The sequence below is a fragment of the Schistocerca gregaria genome, chromosome 3 (genome assembly GCF_023897955.1).
Source record: "Schistocerca gregaria isolate iqSchGreg1 chromosome 3, iqSchGreg1.2, whole genome shotgun sequence".
Taxonomy (NCBI): Eukaryota; Metazoa; Arthropoda; class Insecta; order Orthoptera; family Acrididae; genus Schistocerca; species Schistocerca gregaria.
In genome coordinates, this window is record NC_064922.1 from 133057644 (window position 1) to 133076827 (window position 19184).

Here is a 19184-nt window from a genome sequence, read left to right on the forward strand (position 1 = left end):
TGTGCATTCTTAGGTGAACATGTTGTGACGTATGTCTGAATGTCTCTGCACCTTTTGTAATGAGCACGGCAGCGTCTTTGATGCAACTAAGTTATTTATTTCATGTATTCACATTTTGTTCAGACTTCACCCTACTTTATTAATGGACATCTAACGGTCTGAGGCCTTGCGATTTTGGTGGCTAGTTGTAAGATTTTATTTTATTTGTGGTGTTAAGGGGAGGTTTACTATCTTTTCGTTCAAAAAATCGATTTCTTTTTTAAATTCCGCTTTTAGATCCATAAAAGTGTTTAGAATCCACCCCTGAAACGGGTTTTCCGTATACGGAACAGAAATGTTTGCTGTTCGCGGTTGAACAAAAAAAAAGCACCTGTTTGAAATCGGCCTTTTTCAAGCACCAGTTTTTTTTCTTTCGGAGGACGAGTTATTGTACTTGCTTGGGAGGAAACACACGAAATTCAAACGAAAGGTTGAATGCGTGTGTTTCGAAGTTAGTCCCCAAGCATTTGTATTCTGGTGCGAAGACCGTGGAGATTGCTACTTTCCTGACATTGAGCAGCTTTAACGAAGGCTATTCAGCAATTCTGAAGACCATGAAAACGACGGACGTCACCCTGGGACTCTATTCAACTCAGTTCGACAAGCATTCGGACGACCTCCGGATTAAAGCGGCCGAAAACCGCTTGTCACCGGCCGTACGAGCGGCTCTGGAGCAGCGCAGGATGGGCCATACGGAGCAGAATGCCGTCTGTGAGGAAGGACTAGTTTATGGGCCCGGAATAGCAAATTGAACGCACGTTGCATAATAATGAATTTATAGGTAGTGAAAACTTCAAACGCGTTTTTCTCGTAATAACGTTTTTTTTTATGCGCTGTATGGTAATTTCAAATCTACTGAACCGATTGGCATGATTGTTTCCGACGAAGCTAACTAAATTGTCTAGGAGTTGTACCACTATTATTCCGATCCGTCAACTACAAATATTTTTACTATTTTTTTTTGAAATGTCCTCCATTTTGGTTCCAATGGTCCAAATAACTTAAGCGAGGTATAACTTCTAAATAATCTTATATACTTCGCTAACGTCAACTCAATTTAGATTTCAGACGAGCCGGCTGACCTGTGACATACCACGCGTGGAGGTCTACACCGAAATTTTGTTTCATTCCGACGGCACTTCCGCCTTTGACCTTCGGCATTTCCTGTCAAAAAAAATTCCAGTTTGTAGAGAAAACATCAATCAACATTTTGACCATACTTGACATAGACATCTGTCATACATACCGACAAAAAATCTTAAAGAAATGCTTTTTTCGGGCCAAAGATAGTAAACGTCCCCTTAATGTAAGTGATGTCAGTTTTATTTTCATTGGCAAATCCTTTGACTACGATGAGACGTTTTAGGAGTTTCCGGTGATTTCTGCAGCCACGAGAAGGTACTATCTCGATACTGAAGTTACAATGACCACTTGGTACAAAAACCAGAGTAGGGACTGCTTTCCTAACTGCTATTACTCTAAGAATTTTATATATTTATCTTTGTCGGTTATATTTTCGTGATTTGTGCTATTCTTAAAGAATTCTTTGTGTTATTTTCGTGATTTGGTGAAAGGTAATTGTGCAGACTGTGGTCATTGTAGGGCAAATTTTACGAGTTTCTATTTGACGTACGAGAACTTTTATTAGTTATTCATTAACAGGGACATTTTATCTTTTTGTGAACAGATTCTGATTGAAAGTTTCATTTTTTCTAGGTAATGGAACACTTTTTCATTGTATTTCATTTTTGTCACAGAAAACCAGTATGGCTAGCGATACTTGAGCCAGTCATCAGGCGAGAGAAATGACAGAAGTTCAAAACGAGAATACAGCGCATGTTTAAATTAATTCTGCCGAACATTTATCAAAAATTACTGTAGTAACGTGACTGAAAATTCCGAAAACATCACAGAGATGCAGGCTCAAACTAATTAATTATCGAATCAAAATATGGAACAAATGATTGAAAGTCAATAGGAAATGAAACAACACAATACACGGAAATTTCACACCAGTCTCAGGCGGCAATGGTAGATTCCGGTTTTGCGTCAATGGCTGGTACGTTTACGTTAACGGTACCGGCATCTCCTTTTGTCACGAATAGTATCGAATGTGGTGAAGTCAGTATTGTAGAATTATTATCAGCAATGCGTAGGTAACCGAAATAGAAACTACATCTGAAGGAAGAAACTCTACGAGACAGCAGAAATTACAAGAAGAGATTTAAAAAAATGTCGCTAGAGGGAAAGCAAGAGGAAACAGGAAGCGGAAAAGAAGACGAAACCATACATACAGAATTTGTCACTTCAAATTAGGAAAGGTTACTGATGACTTCCAACCAAGACTAAATATTATTGTGGCCAGGTTTTATAATACTAATAACGAACAGCACCAACAGAACAAAATACCCTCAGAAAAATTTAAAAAGTTAGGTGAGAGGATTACAAAGATTTAAACAAATCAGCTTCAGAATAAAGAGGGTTGTTAGCCAAGATAAAAAGTGTAATGGTGAGTGCTGTAGTCACTCGAGTAACTGAATGAGCAAGTCGGTACCACAATTCGCGAAACAGATGAGGAGACTGAAGCACTGAAATAACAGTTGGAAAAAGAACACCTGTGTACTATTTTTGATAAAATTGCCTAACTGACAATGAAAATGTCATTTTTTTAACCAACGCTGATAGGGGGTGGGGCTGTACTTTGCCGGTTCACTTCTCGGAAATAGGAGAATACCAAGCTTCGGAACTATTTACAGGTGGATAAATGAAACTGAACCAACAACACAAACGAAAAGCAAATTTGATACGTGATGAGATCCCATGAACTTAAAGAAAACATACGCAGGGTAGCGATCGTTATGATTTTGGTCACTCCAGTGCAGATAATTTAGAGGAATATGAAGTTTATGGCATTTATGTAAACATTCTTGGAAGCAAAATTGCTCTCATAGGTAAAATAATGGATAGCCAAGGTGGTGCAACAAAAAGTATTTGAGTACACAAAGAATGGTAATTCAAGTTACAAGCGTTTCCTGACGGTTAGAAAATTTAACATGTTTAGAAATTTTAGCAAAAATTTAAAAAGACTTAACATAATTCACTGAAGAGTGGCGAACATTTCTCATTTCGTATGTTCTCACATAGCTGTATTCTTGCATCCAATTGACTATTATTTGATTATGAACTGTCCATCGCTATAACTTTCTGTTGTATTTTCAGCCACATTTATTTCATTGTAATGTAGAGAATATATGGTATTTTGTAATAGTATTTTGCTGTCCAATGAAACGTCTTTTTGTGTGTTTAAGGCATTTGTCAGGGCAAAGAAAATTAAACTGAAAGATGTATTTTAAAGAATGTACTCCGAATGGGGTCATCAGGATTCATCTAAAGGGAACAGCTGATAAAAATTTTGGGACTTGCATGCGTGATACAAACAGAAAGGAAAAGTATAGAAAAATCTTTTACCTTCTTGTTGTAATATAAGCATTTCATTAGATATTTCTTTTAAATTGAATTTTTTCTTCTATGGTATTTACTTTTAATATTATAAAATGACCTCATGTAAATAAAGTAGCCAATGATAACATTCTTTTAAGGTTACGGAACCTTTCCTCTTAGACCAACAACACGTGTGTCACATCTACCAGCTTCCGTCGCATTTGGTTAAATACTTCATGGTGCGCTGATTACTTTCACACCTGTGCACCTCAGGAATGAATATAAACATTAACTATCGGTGTGTAGAAGCATGCCATTTTGTAATTGTTATATGTGCCTACGACTGAGAAAAACAAATGTCAGTTATATGTTGCTGTAATTGTAAGCTGTAGTGGTTCAGGCAGTGATTCAGGTGTAACAAATAATGTTCCACATCTTACATGAAACGAGAAATGAAGTTTGTTTCACTAAAGACCAATAGCTTGAGATGAAACTGCACCAAATGTTTTGAAACGAGGATGTAGGTTTAACATGAATGATATTAAAGGTTTTACGTTCAGTCAATTTTGGAATTATGTCTGTCGTACTCCATCCAGTCGTTCATTATATTTATAATTTTGATAATGGATCACATTGCTTGATGTATGTACCGCTATAGTACTAGGTTTTTTCTCCTTTATGAGACATAATAAATGTTTTAAAAGACTTTAAATCAACACATTGTTTTCTAAGTGGTTAAAGCTCCTTTGTGGTTTGAAGTACACGGAGCTGACAAAAGTCATGGGATATCTCCCAATACCATGTCGAACCTCCTTTTGCCAAGAGTAGTGCATCAGCTCGAGTTGGATGGACTCAGCAAATCGTTGGAATCCCCCTGCATATTTACTGAGCCTTGCTGGTTGTGTAGCCGTCAGTAATTGAGAAAGTGTTGTCGGTGCCGGTATCTGTGCACGAACTGACCTCTTGATTACCACCAACAAATTTTCTATAGGATTCGAATCGGGTGATCTGGCTAGCCATATCATTCCCTCGATTTGACCGGAATGTTCTTCAAACAAATCGCGAACAATAGTGATCAAGGACATGGCGCATGGTCATCTATAAAAATTTCATTGTTGTTTGGGAACATTAAATCCATGAGTGACTGCAAATAGTCTCCATGTAGTGGAACATACTTCTTTCCAGTCAACACTCGTTCAGTTGGATAAGAGGACCCAGTCCACCCTATGTAAACACAACTCACGCCATTATGAAGCCACCACCAGCTTGCACAGAGACTTGTTGGCAACATGGGTACATATCTTCGAGGGATGTGCGCCACGCTTGAAATTTACCATCAGCTCTTACCAACTAAAATCGGCACTCATCTGACCAGGCCAAGTTCTTCCAGTTGTCTGGGATCCAACCGATATGGACGCGAACCGAGAAGAGACTGTGCAGGCAATGTCGTGCTGTTAGCAAACGCACTCGCGTCGCACATCTGCTGCCAAAGAGCACTGACGTCAAATTTAGCCCCACTGCCCTAACGGATAAGTTCATTGTACGTCCCACATTGCTTTCTGCAGTTATTTCATGCAGTATTGCTTGCCTGTTAGCACGGACAACCCCACACAAATGCCGCTGCTTTCGGTCGTTAAGTGAACACTGTCGGCCACTTTGCTGTCTGCGGCGAGATGTAATGCTAGAAATTCGCTATTTTCGGCACACTCTTGACACTGTAAATCCAGCAATAGTGAATTACCTAAAGATTACCGAAATGGAATGTCCCATGCCCCTGGCTCCAACTACCATTTCGCATTCAAAGGCTTTTAATTCCGGTCTTGCGCTCACAATCACTTCGGAAACACTTTCACATGATTCACCCGACAGCATCGCCAATACTCTGCCGTTTTATACCTTGTGTACGCAATACTATCGCCATCTGTATATGTGCAGGTTGCTATCCCATGACTTCTGTCACCTCGGATAGGCATCGTCTTCCCCCAGGTGCGGACAAGGTATACAGGGTTGCGTACCTTACATTGCACTAAACATTCTCTTGGACCGTTTCAATTAGTCCACTCTGTATAGCGATAGAGGACAAGGTGCAGATCGCCACCACACTCTCGACGGGTGTGTGCTGTGACAATGTGCGCTGAGTGGCAGGGGGCCCTTACCGCAGCACAGTACCTTGGTGTAGCGGGAGAGCGCCCCCCACGTGGGGCTGAGGTAGACGCTCGTGGCGTTGTAGTGGCCGCGGCGTCCCGGCGAGCCCTCCCAACCGTCCAGGAGCCCCAGAAACGCCGAACCTGAGGGCACACACAACACCAAAACATATACCGTCAGACGTCTGCAGCTGCTCTACTAATGTGGCGTGGCTGCCCGAGAGGAAAATACTCGTGACAGAGACAGCAGCCTCATCATAACATACACGGTGACAATTATTGAAATATATGAAATACCCTCTAACTTCTAAACGACTTGTGTTGCGACGTTCAAACTGCATGGTTGGCCACGGGGCATGATGAGAATTAGTATGTGCAAGTATAGTTCGGTTTTGCGATAAAGCCCACTTTCATTTGGATGGATTCGTCAATAGGAAAAATGGGCACATTTGGGGGACTGAGTATCCGCATTTCGCGATCGAGATGTCGCTTCACCCTCATCGGGTGACTGTGTTGTGTGCAGTGTCCAGTCACGGAATAATCGGTGAGATTTTCCATGATGGCTTGGTGACTACCGAACGATACGTGAAAGGTTTGGAAGATGATTTCATTCCTATTGTCCAGAGTGAGCCTGATTTAGGCCAGATGTGGTTCACGCAAGACGAAGCTTGGCCCTATCGAAAAAGATGTAAGGTTACGGTCAGGTGGTTTCTTATTCTATGACTGAACACAACTGTGTAAGCTGTAGTGGTATTGTTTAATATTACAACTTTTTCGCGGATATACACGCTCTTATACAGTTTACAAAGTGAAAAAATTAAGACAGTTGTCAAAATGACGCATTTCGGCCTCTGAAAGTGAAGTAATCCTAAGCACAACAGTATTAAATTGTAACTCCTAGAAAGTTAAATAGTCCTAAACACAACAATATTACATTTAAACTGGAAGTTTCTTTACAAAATTATTCTTAAGATTACGTTATGATGTTGGCCAATACCACGATAAATCATCCGATTCCCGTTCAAAGTTCGGTACTATTTTTATAGGATGACAATCAGGTGTATGGAGGATGGTTAGTTTTGTGACAAGTTGAGCAAAAGGTTACCCTAAAAATGGCTCTGAGCACTATGGGACGTAACATCTGTGGTCATCAGACCCCTAGAACTTAGAACTACTTAAACCTAACTAACCTAAGGACATAACACATCCATGCCCGAGGAAGGATTCGAACCTGCAACCATAGCGGCCACGTGGTTCCAGACCGAAGCGTCTACAACCGCGCGTACACACCGGCCGACCGATTACCCAAGGTCGCTCGAGTTTACCGTGGAGGCAATCTGGTGAACCAACAATTTTTTGCCTCAGCATGCGGTATTTACCTTACTGCGATGAGTTGTCGTCTGCATGGTTGCCCACTGAGATTCCTATAAAATCCAATTAAGCATTTGCTTAATTCTCCAGCAGAAACTCTACCTATGTGTCTCGATATGCGAGAAAACATGAACTCATCTCTAGTCTCAAGCTATGGCGATATACACGTGCTTGGCTGGAGCAGTGTGCATATTAAAATGTCCTCTTAGTTCTCGCAAGAACAATTCACTACCTGGCTGGTTCGTTTCTCGCCAGCTGAAGCTCAACGGTGCTACAGTTGATTTCTAGCTGGAGATCAGCCGCTGTGAATGTAGTGTCTACATAAATTTCTCCTCTGCTTCGTACAGAGCGTTACGTGCTCCATTCTGCACTTGACGCCAGTTCAGAGAAGAGACCCGAAAATTTCCGTCTTGTCTTCCACGTAGGTGAACTCTCTCCCCATCTGGGTTCTTTCGCTCTACACGTCACGGCTTTTTTCGCCCAGTAGGAGCGTTCCTCTTGCTTTGTGGAAAGTCTCTCTACCAGTCACAAGGGTCCTACCTTTCAACTGCTTCAAAATCTCTTCCCAGTGTCTTTCCGCCAGTCGGACGTTTTGTGCCTGCCCAGATGATTAAAAAGTTACATGTGTCTATCATGTGTGTAGCACTTGCAGTTCGCGTGATAGAATGCGTCACTGGTTTTGTTCATATCCCTTTGGCATTCACAGATGCAGTTTTCTACGGCTTCTTTCTCCCCTTCTACTTCTGGCGGCCCCGTTGGTCGCTCTGCAGTATGCGTCACCTGTCTGGTCGCTGACCCGCTGTCGCTGGACACCCCCCGCTGAGAGGTTTCTGTAGTGCCTCCCGGGATGTGGCCTCTGCACCTGCCTGCACTGACTTCCACACAAAACGTTTCCTCTCTCTGCATGTTTCACCTTCTACTCATTGGCAAGATTTATATAGGAGAGGTGTGTTAATACCATCGATTGAGTGTCATCCTTTTTGCATTACATACTTATAGGCAAACCTGCACAATATCGCTGATATAAGTTAAGCGTCATATTCACCTTCCCGATGTATGAACTCTTATGTAAGGTACGCAATTGACCTTGTTTGAGGTCCTGGAGGAGCACATTGGGGACTGTGTTGTGGCTCAGGCGTACCCAGAGGGTACTGGCCTGGGTCTTGATTGGCCACCATATTCTCCAGACCTGAACATATGCGACACCTTTTTGTGGGGCTGTATTAAAGACAAGGTGTACAGCAATAGCCCCAAAACCATTACTGTGCTGATAACAGTCACTGATTGCATCGATGTTCCGACACTCCAGTGGGTCACGCAGAATTTCGCTATTCGTCTCCACCACATCATCGCCAGTGATGACAGGTACATCGAACGTGTCATAACCTAGATCAGAATATCTGTAGTGACGTTTAAATATTGAATAATGTGTGTGCACGCCGTAGTTTGTAACTAATTTACGTTTTTTTTACATAGTTGAATAATTGTCACCTGTATTCTCACATATACAGGGTGGTCATAACTAAACAGATGGTCTTCCGAGTGCTGCAGTGCTTGATGCTGAAACATCTCCGATTATGTTCATTAATCGTTGCGCGTGAGGAGCATTCTGAAAAACAATAGTTCCATTTTCTGACACCAGGCGAAAATATGGCACTGTTAATACTGAGAATGTGGTGCGAATGCAGGAAGAGTGGAGGAACGATTAAACACATCATAACGGCGCTTCTGGCACCTTTGTCAGTACGTATGCAAAAACATGCGCTACCTAAAGTGTTACAAAACTTAGCGCTTAAAAACGGGGTTGTTCTGGAGAAAATACCTCAGGTTCTATTGGTGGTAGAAGGGTAGTGTCAATGTTCTGGTTAATCCATGAAGTACAGACAGAAGTATAATCTTAGTGTCACTATCCTACGGTTAAGGCTTCCCCTGCTTAGGCTAAGGGAGAAAATAGTTAATTTTAGAATTTAATATGATCTACGGTGGGCCATGACGGGCTTCTGGAGGCACCTTTAGTTCATCGGAGGTTCCTTGGAAAAACCCCAAAAACGTGATTTCTTACCACTTCTTCATACCAAAACAGAGCCGCTAATTCCAAGAGGGCTATGAACAGCAAATAGGTGTAGGGATTTTGATATATTCCTAAAGTCCCGAACGTGGATAACCTTGAATTTTTTCTTCATATATTTCTCTGTTATTACAAGAAGGGTTCTGGAAAACCCATGTTGTAGTACAGAAATTGTTTGGGAACTTAAAATCCGATCTCAGTTATAAAATTTGTGAGAACCAGCGGAAAAGTGCCCCTTTCACAGCGGAAATAAGGTGAATAAGTTCCTTTTTAAATTCTGACTGAAAAGTGGGTACCAGCTGCCTCACTCTTCTTTCCTCAACCCCACTAAAAATGTTGTCAAAAATTTTTGAATGTGAAAATAATTGTTTTTTATTTTGAGAGAGAAGGGAAAAGTGGCTGTTTGAAAGAGATGGAAGAGTAGTAAAATATTATAAAGGGTTTAGGCCTAGGTCTAGAAAGTGATTGTGGTATAGAAAGACTGAAGGAGACAACGGCGATGTGAGGTAAAGAGAGGGTCACAGTTGTTCTGGCGTAACCACAAGCGTCGGAACGAGGAAGGAGAACGCAAGACCAGAAAAGGCAGTGAAACTACGTCGGCGAATGGTGGGCTGATTAGGAATGCACCACGACAGGAGCGCCCCCTACCCGATGGGAATTTAAGCCAGCCTCGGTCGGACATTAGTGGACAGTGTTCATGGAGTTTGAGCACAGGCTAAAAGAGAGTGTTATGAGAACAGTTAGTAATGATCCACAAACTGTGTGTGACTTGCCTGAACATTGTGTACAACAGGGACTCGGATTTATGTTGCATGTCGTCCATCGCTTGTGGCATCTTTGTACATTAAAGTGTTGTTAATCCGCTTTATAGTAGTGAAACTGCTAATGTTATTAGCTTGACTTGCTGTACAGCATTCTGAGAACGCAGCATCGCTTAGGCACCCTATACGAGACGCTAACCGATAGATCTGTGCCTACAGATTGGAAAATTGCGTAGGTCGCACCAGTGTTTAAGAAGGGTAGTAGGAGTAATCCATTTAACTACAGACCTATATCATTGACGTCGTTTTGCAGTAAGGTTTTGGAGCATATACTGTATTCAAACATTATGAATCACCTCGAAGGGAACGATCTATTGATGCGCAATCAGCATGGCTTCAGAAAACGTCGCTCTTGTGCAACGCAGCTAGCTCTTTATTCGCACGAAGTAATGGCAGCTATCGACAGGGGATCTCAAGTTGATTCCGTATTTCTAGATTTCCGGAAAGCTTTTGACACCGTTCCTCACAAGCGACTTCTAATCAAGTTGCGGGCCTATGGGGTATCCACTGAGTTGTGCGACTGGATTCGTGATTTCCTGTCAGGAAGGTCGCAGTTCGTAGTAATAGACGGCAAATCAACGAGTAAAACTGAAGTGATATCAGATGTTCACCAGGGAAGCGTCCTGGGACCTCTGCTGTTCCTGATCTATATAAATGACCTGGGTGACAATCTGAGCAGTTCTCTTAGGTTGTTCGCAGATGGTGCTGTAATTTACCGTCTAGTAAGGTCATCCGAAGAACAGTATCAGTTGCAAAGATATTTATAAAAGATAACTGTATGGTGTGGCAGGTGGCAGTTGATCCTAAATAACGAAAAGTGTGAGGTGATCCACATGAGTTCCAAAAGAAATCCGTTGGAATTCGATTACTCGATAAATAGTAAAATTCTCAAGGCTGTCAATTCAACTAAGTACCTGGGTGTTAAAATTACGAACAACTTCAGTTGGAAAGACCACATAGATAATATTGTGGGGAAGGCGAGCCAAAGGTTGCGTTTCATTGGTAGGACACTTCGAAGATGCAACAAGTCCACTAAAGAGACAGCTTACACTACACTCGTTCGTCCTCTGTTAGAATATTGCTGCGCGGTGTGGGATCCTTACCAGGTGGGATTGACGGAGGACATCGAAAGGGTGCAAAAAAAGGGGGAGCTCGTTCTGTATTATCCTGTAATAGGGGAGAGAGTGTGGCAGATATGATAAGTGAATTGGGATGGAAGTCATTACAGCATAGACGTATTTCGTCGCGACGAGATCTCTTTACGAAATTTCAGTCACCACCTTTCTCTTCCGAATGCGAAAATATTTTGTTGAGCCCAACCTACATAGGTAGGAATGATCAGCTAAGTAAACAAGAGAAATCAGAGCTCGAACAGAAAGGTTTAGGTGTTCGTTTTTCCCGCGCGCTGTTATGGAGTGGAATAGTAGAGAGATAGTATGATTGTGGTTCGATGAACCCTCTGCCAAGCACTTAAATGTGAATTGCAGAGTAGTCATGTAGATGTAGATGTAAATGTAGATGTAAGACCTAACAACAGTGGCAGTGTAACATAGTTGACTGTGACATATCAGTGCTAGGAAAAAAGTGAAGGAGACAGCGCCAGAGGGACAGGAAAAAGAGACAGAAAAAGTGGAAGTGGATGATGAGAGACGAAGCCTATGACAAGGAAAGTGAGAAGGGGCAGCAGTAGTGGGACCGAATGAATGAGATACCAGCGGTAAGGAAGAGCAATAGGGAGGCAGCGATAGTGAGAGTAGACAGAACTAGCTGTGGGACGGAACGAAGGAGCTATGGCTATGAGACAAGAGACAGTGAGTGAGAGATATACACAGAGATAATGACAGTGCGTTGGGCTGAATGAGTGACTTGGAATGGGCAGGTGGGTGTGGATAGGTTTGAGTGACTTACAGGGATGGACTAGTGCGTACGATGAGCTACAGTTAGGGGAGCTTGTGGTAATGAGCGGTTAGTTTGCATGCCAAAATTCTTGGAAAAATTTGTAATGTCACTGAGGTAGGGAGAAGTTATCACACGTTTTCGGTACGGTATTCCCACGAGTCAACAAGCCACATACGTAACACGGTGTGGTTCAGAGCTTCTCGCAGCAAATCCACTGTAATGAGAACGTTACATTGTCGTATGCCATCCTTCAGATCAGGACAAGTTAGGATAAGTACCAGATTGACACGATCTTTCAGATACGCTCGCATCCACTACTCACATGGTTTAGATTGGAAAGATCTGTAGAGCCGTACATCTCGTAATTGCGTAGTAATGATGCGGTCGTTACCAAAGATTTCTCGAAGCAATTTCTTCACTTGGCAAGCGACATGTGGTGTCGCCCGATCTTACATGAAAATAGTGCTGTGGAAACAGCTGAATTCTTGGAAATGTGGAATCACAAGTTGCACAAGGACGTCCTTACAATATGGAGATGTCACTCCACCTAAAAAGTGCGCGAGGTGTCGAGGTGTCGAGGTGAAGAAAAATGGACCGATAATGAGTGAGTTTGTGAAATCACACTAAACAGTCACATAAACTGAATGCAGTGGATTTCCGTGCACAACTTATGGCGCCGTAGCACACCATATATGAGAGTTCAATGCATTCACGACACTGTACAGAGAGTAAAATCTGCATCGTTCGTCCAAAGAATACTCCCCGACTACATGCGTGTTAAAAAACAAAGAGCAAAGTCACGGCGTTTGCTCTGTCTGGCGGCTTCATTTGGTGAACATTCTTAATCATGTAGGAAGAGTAGTGCAAAATGTGGCGCAATAAGCGTTTTGAACTGTTGGTCAGGGAGAAACTGTTACTGTGACGCAGTTGTAGAACGGTACTGCATGGTCAGCGAAAGCTATAGCAACTTTATAAACAATTGTCATGGCAATGGGCCGCCTCCTTCTCCCTGTAGCATCATCTAATTCACCTGTTTCTTCAAATTTCTTAATCACATTATTTAGCCCATTTGTTGACATGGGGTCTCTTTGCAGCTGTCTCTATCAGCAATATACCCGTAACGTAGCAATACTACTGCTGGCGTTCTGCTAAAACAGCTTTACCAGCAGCACACGGTCTTTCTTCTCAATAGCCGTTGCCATTTGTACCGCCTTAACCCTTTACACCAGGAACAGGCAATCTTTGGTCACCCGGCGGCCCGATTGAAATCCTTACTTAAGGTTGTAGTCCACCTCATCACGACATGATGGAAAGCGCTATGTCCGTGACTTTAATCGTTATGAGGGAGGAGGGGGGGGGGGGCGGCGCAAGCATACGAAGTTCACCTTTTAGTATTTGTTTACTAACAGCTGCTCAAATGGTTACAGATGACATGATGTTCGCTAAGTAAAAAGACGGCAACAGAAAGAGAGAGAGCACAGAAAATATGTCGCAAACAGCGCCAATAATTGTTTAAAACATGCTGTAACAAACAATAAATAAAGTAGTATGAAAGTATTAATAGAAAATTATTTTTCAAAAGCCGAATTGTAAAAATGTAATAATGTTTTACTGCGTTTGTATAACCACGCCATTTTCTGCATGTTTAAGAATAAAAAAAACCACTGATGATGGTGATATTTGTCGCCGAAACTAGTTTCGGATAATAAAGAAATACACGAATAACAAGGTGTTTTGCATAAAGGTGGACACAATTTCTGATATTACTGTTTTTCTAGGCAAACACGAACCAAACGGAAGAGTTCCAAGGTAATATTATTGGCCATTACAGCAGTTTAATAAAGGAACGTCATTTTGACCGATTTGTTAACATAATAAATCGTTAGAGCAGACCTATATGTAAAAGCACCGCTTATATCAATGTGACAATATATAGTATGTATTTATGTACCATACGGGAGGCGGTATTATACCACTGTATTACAGAAATAAAACAATAAGAATGAAAATTATGTGAAGTAGAGAGTACATATATCTTCTATATATAGAGCAACACTTTAATGTAAAAACACATATAACACAGAATTTCATGTCTCAGTCCAGTCAAGTGCATCTTCGATCAATGTTAGGTTTATTAAGCAAGCATGAAATCGTCAGAGAGATGCTGAGTGAACTACAGTGGTAGACGCTGGAAGAGTGGTTTTCTTCCTCTACTTACTGTTAAAGCTCTAGGAGCATGCGTTCCTAGAAGAGTCAACCAATATATTGCTTCCTCCGACTTTTATTTCACGAAAAGACCACTGAGGAAAAGTGAGGCAGAGTGGAGATCACACGGGGGCCCACCAATATTTTTTTTTCGCGCGGACCATTAGCGACTGTAACATAAAAGGAGATAGCGACAGTGGTACACAAACTACCCTTCACCAGAATCTATAGTTACAGAACTCTTTTGGATTGCCTAGATACGTTGATATAGTACCATCTTGCATCAACTAATGCGACTATTGCAGAATGCGCCGGGCACCTTTTGCCGTTCAAATAGAAAGACCTTCCATACTCCATGGTCTGTGCAGATTCTATTAGCTGTCTTGCTTGTACGCAGAGGCACAGCGCAGAGTGTTGCATTAAATGCGAGTGTTCAGCGTCGGTATGTAACCCTGGTAGTGCTTACTCGATCCATATTTGTTCGTATTCATGGCGTATATCCACCCTCCGTCTAGCTGATGTAAAGCAATCTTTTATTGCTGCTTGTCTGGATTTTAACAAGTTAGATGCAGCACCTGAGATAGCGTCGCTAATCGGAAGCTCATGAATATTCAGTTTCTTCTTATATTCGTGTAACAAAAAAATGGCTCTGAGCACTATGGGACTTAACTGCTGTGGTCATCAGTCCCCTAATCTTAGAACTACTTAAACCTAACTAACCTAAGGACATGACACACATCCATGCCCGAGGCAGGATTCGAACCTGCGACCGTAGCGGTCTCGCGGTTCCAGACAGTAGAGCCTAGAACCGCTCGGCCACTGCGGCCGACTATTCGTATAACAAAACTTCCTAATAAGTTCAGGTGGAGAGATATGACTTAGAGTTGGGAGCCAGTAAACCAGCGTATTTCCTAGAAAACCTGTCATCGTACGCATTGTGGTGTTGATTTGGAAGTCAAACCACACAGGATGACATTATTCGGACGCAGTTCAGTTTTGAGATTACGACGGTTCCTACCTCTCTACGTTATGTAATCCAGTAACATGGGTTTATAGTAAAAGCGGCATCGTGGTCCCTGTTCAATGTAAAGTGTACGATGTTGAGTCAAGTCGTTCAGGGAAGGAAGATATAAATGCCTTTAAGGTCCCGTAGACAGCGATGTCATTAGAGACGGAGCATCAAGACCGGATCCTTTCAAGTGTGGGCCGTCCTCCATAAATCTGGATGGTAGGGCTCGAGTTTTAACCGCCACCCTCCTTAATTCGATTCCAGTGTGCTAATCACAGTGCAATAATACTTGGTTAATTGAGGGAAGCATTTTTAAAGTAACAAGAAAAGTCACGAGAACGAACGCCGTTTCTTATGACATATGCTGACGTTCACTGGATATGAGTCTAAAGTACGAAACTTTGAAATATGGTAGTAGACACATAATTTTAATTATTGCCTCTAAAAGCTTGGTGATGTAATTATCTAACCCTTCTATACAAATTTACCCATTAATGGGACGCACATTCATCACCGATGGGTGGCTTGATGTGATGGAGCTCCATCTACTGATACAGTATAAACATATTCCGCAAACCAGCGTATAGCGTATGACAGAAGGTACCTTGTACACTATTGGGCATTCCCTCTACTATTTTACTCGCAAATATACTGAGTGATATACGATTGTCTAAAAGTCTCCATGTGAATCGTAATTTCCCGCATCTTATCTTCATGATCCTTGCGGAAAATACACGTTGGCGGCAATAGAACCGTTCTGCAATCGGCCTGAAATGCCGGTCCTCTGCGTAATGGTGCCTTGCGGAAAGAGTATCGTCTTCCCACAATGGTCTCTCATATGAGTTCATGAAGCATCCCCTTAGTAGTTGAGTACTGATAGACCTCTCTTTTTTTCCACCAGTCTGATTTGAAGCAGCACTCCACGAATTTATCTCCTGTGCCAACCCTTCCCTGCAATCAACATACTCAACTATTCGCTGGATGTACTCCAGTCTCTGTTTCTTCTATGGCATTTACCTCCTGCAGCCCCTCTAGTGCCAACGGCCTTAAAAGACGTTCTGTCATCCTATCCCTTCTGCTTTCCTTTTTCGACGATTCTGCGGAGAACCTCCTGATTCCTTACCTTATTAATCCACCTAATTTACAATATTCGTCTTTAGTACCACATAAAAATTCTTTGATTCTTTTCTGCTCCTGTTTCCCACAGTCCATGTCTCACTGTCATAGAACGCTGTGCCTCAAACGTACATTCGCAGAAATTTCTTATTTAAGACCGATGTTGATTCCAGCATCCTTCTTTTGTCAGTAATACACTCTTTGCCGGTGATATTTTGCTTTCTATGACATGTGCTGTAGGGGTAGCCTCTTTGATTCATAAACATAACATTTTCGGTCCCGGGTTCGAATCCCGCCACTACGTAAATTTTGATTAAAATTCAGAATTGGTCGCCGAAGACTTCCGGCATAAGAAGTCACACTCATTCTTCCAACGGGCTTGTCAAAGAAGGCGGAGGAGCAGACAGAGGTTCAGGTCATTATCTTTTCCTAGGGGTGGGAAACTGCTCCTAAAGGCGGAAGAATCAGCAATGATCAACGCCATGACATGCAGAAGGCAATGCATTAACGACACGTAACTTGTATCACAGGACATGTGGCCTGTAATTGAAGGCGTTTCAGTCCGGAACCGCAGGACTGCTACGGTTGCAGGTTCCAATCCTGCCTGGGGCATGGATGTGTGTGATGTCCTTAGGTTAGTTAGGTTTAAGTATTTCTAAGTTCTAGGGCCTGATGACCTCAGATGTTAAGTCTCATAGTGCTCAGAGCCATTTGACCCCTTTTTTTGTAATTGAAGAAATGTCATGATGATCTCTCTACTGGAAAAAGGCTCCAGAAAAGCCCCCATTTGGATATCCGGAAGGGGACTGCCAAGGGGGAGATTAACATGAGCAAAAGACTGAATAATCTACGGAAGGATAACGCTTTTCGAGTCGTGTGGAATATTAGACGCTTAAACGTGGTAGGGAAACTAGAAAATCTGAGAAGAGAAATGCAAGGGCTCACTCTAATTATAGTAGCTGTCACTGAAGTGAAGTGGAAAGAAGACAATGATTGTCAGATGAGTATACGGTAATATCAACAGCAGTAGAAAATGGTGTAACAGGAGTAGGATCCGTTATGACTACGGAGTCAGATCAGTGACAGAGTCATTCTTATCAGAACCGACAGCAAACCAACACCGACAACCATAGTTCACATATAGATGCCAACGTCACAAGCTGAAGCTGAAGAGGTAGAGAAAGTGTATGAGGATGTTGAAAGGGTAATACAGTATGTAAAGGAATGACAATCTAATACTCATGAGGGACTGGAACGCAGTTTTGGGGGAAGAAATAGAAGAAAAGATTACAGGATAATATAGGCTTGGGGTCAGGAATAAGAGAGAAGAAAGTATGAGTTCTGTAACAAGTTTCAGTTAGTAATAGTGAATTCCCTGTTCAAGAATCACAAGAGGAGGAGGTATTCTTGGAAAAGGCCGGGCAATAAGGGAAGATTTCAGTTACATTACAACATGGTCAGACAGAGATTCCAAAATCAGTTACTGGATAGTAAGGCGTACCGAGGAGCAGATGCTGACTCAGATCACAATATAATACTGATGAAGAGTAGGCTGAAGTTTAAGACATTAGTCAGGAAGAACCAGTACACAAAGAAGTGGGATACGGAAGTACTAAGGAGTGACGAGACACGCTTGAAGTTCTCTAAGGCTATAGACACAGCAATAAGGAATAGCTCAGTAAGCAGTACAGTTAAGGAAGAATGGACGTGTCTAAAGAGGGCCATAACAGAAGTTGGGAAGGAAAACAACTGTACAAAGAAGGTAACTGCGAAAAACCATTAGTAACAGATGAAATACTCCAGTTGATTGATGAAAGGATGAAGTGAAAAATGTTCTTGGAAACTCAGCAATAGAGAAATACAAGTCCCTGAAGAATGAAATAAATAGGAAGTACAGGGAATCTAAGACGAAATGACTGCAGGAAAAATGTGAAGAAATCGAAATCGATTGTGTCAAGGACCTACTCAGCATACAGGAAAGTCAAACAACCTTCGGTGACCTTAAAAGCAAGGGTGGTAACATTAAGTGTGCAAAGGGAATTCCACTGTTAAATGTAGAGGACAGAGCGAGTAGGTGGAGAGAATATATTGAAAGCCTCTATGAGGGCGAAGATTTGTCTGATGTGATAGAAGAAGAAACAGGAGTCGATTTAGAAGAGATGGAGAATCAATTATTAGAATTTGAAAGAGCTTTGGAGGACTTAAGGTCAAACATGGCAGAAGGGATAGATAACATACCATCAGAATTTTTAAAATCGTTGGGGGAACTGGCAACAATACGACTATTCACGTTGGTGTGTATAACTTATGAGTCTGGCGATATAACTATCTTACTTTCGGAAAAGCGTCATCTACACAGTTCCGAAGAAGGCAAGAGCTGACAAGTGCGAGAATTATCGCACAATCAGGTAAACAGCTCACGCATCCAAGTTGGTTTCAAGAATAATATACAGAAGAATGGAAAAGAAAATTCTGGACGTGCTAGATAACGATCAGTTTGCCTATAGGAAAAGTAAAGACATGAGAGAGGCAATTCTGACGTTGTGGTTAATAATGGATGCCATACTCAAGAAAAATCAAAAATTTGTCGACCTGGAAAAAGCGTTCGCCAATGTAAAATGGTGCAAGATGTTCGAAATTCTAAAAAAGAAAAAAAAAAAAAAAAAAAAAAGTTAAGCTATAGGGAGAGACGGGTCATATACAATATTTACAACAGCTGTGAGGGAATAATAAAAGAGTGTACGAAAAAGAATGAAGTGTTCGTATTAAAAAGGGTGTAAGACAAGGATGTAGTCTTTCGCCCCTACTGTTCAGCGTGTACATCGAGGAAGCAATGATGGCAATAAAAGAAAGGTTCAGGAGTGGAAATAAAATTCAAGGTGAAAGGATATCAATATATGATTCGCTGATGACATTGGTATCACGAGTGAAGGTGAAGAAGAACTACATGATCGACAGAACGAAATGAACAATCTAATCAGTGCACAGTATGGAGTGAGAGTAAATCGAAGAAAGACGAAGGTAATGAGAAGTAGTATAAATGAGAACAGTGAGAAACTTAACATCATGAT

General features: G+C 41.8%; 1 protein-coding gene across 1 annotated transcript in view; it reads right to left on the bottom strand.

Annotated features, from left to right (window-relative positions):
* LOC126355283 (arylsulfatase B-like) overlaps nt 1–19184 on the bottom strand; it is a 335302-nt gene that overhangs the window by 10250 nt on the left and 305868 nt on the right. Inside the window, exon 9 of the mRNA XM_050005571.1 lies at nt 5650–5768. Coding sequence (XP_049861528.1) covers nt 5650–5768 — 119 coding nt within the window. The remainder of the gene's footprint in view (nt 1–5649; nt 5769–19184) is intronic.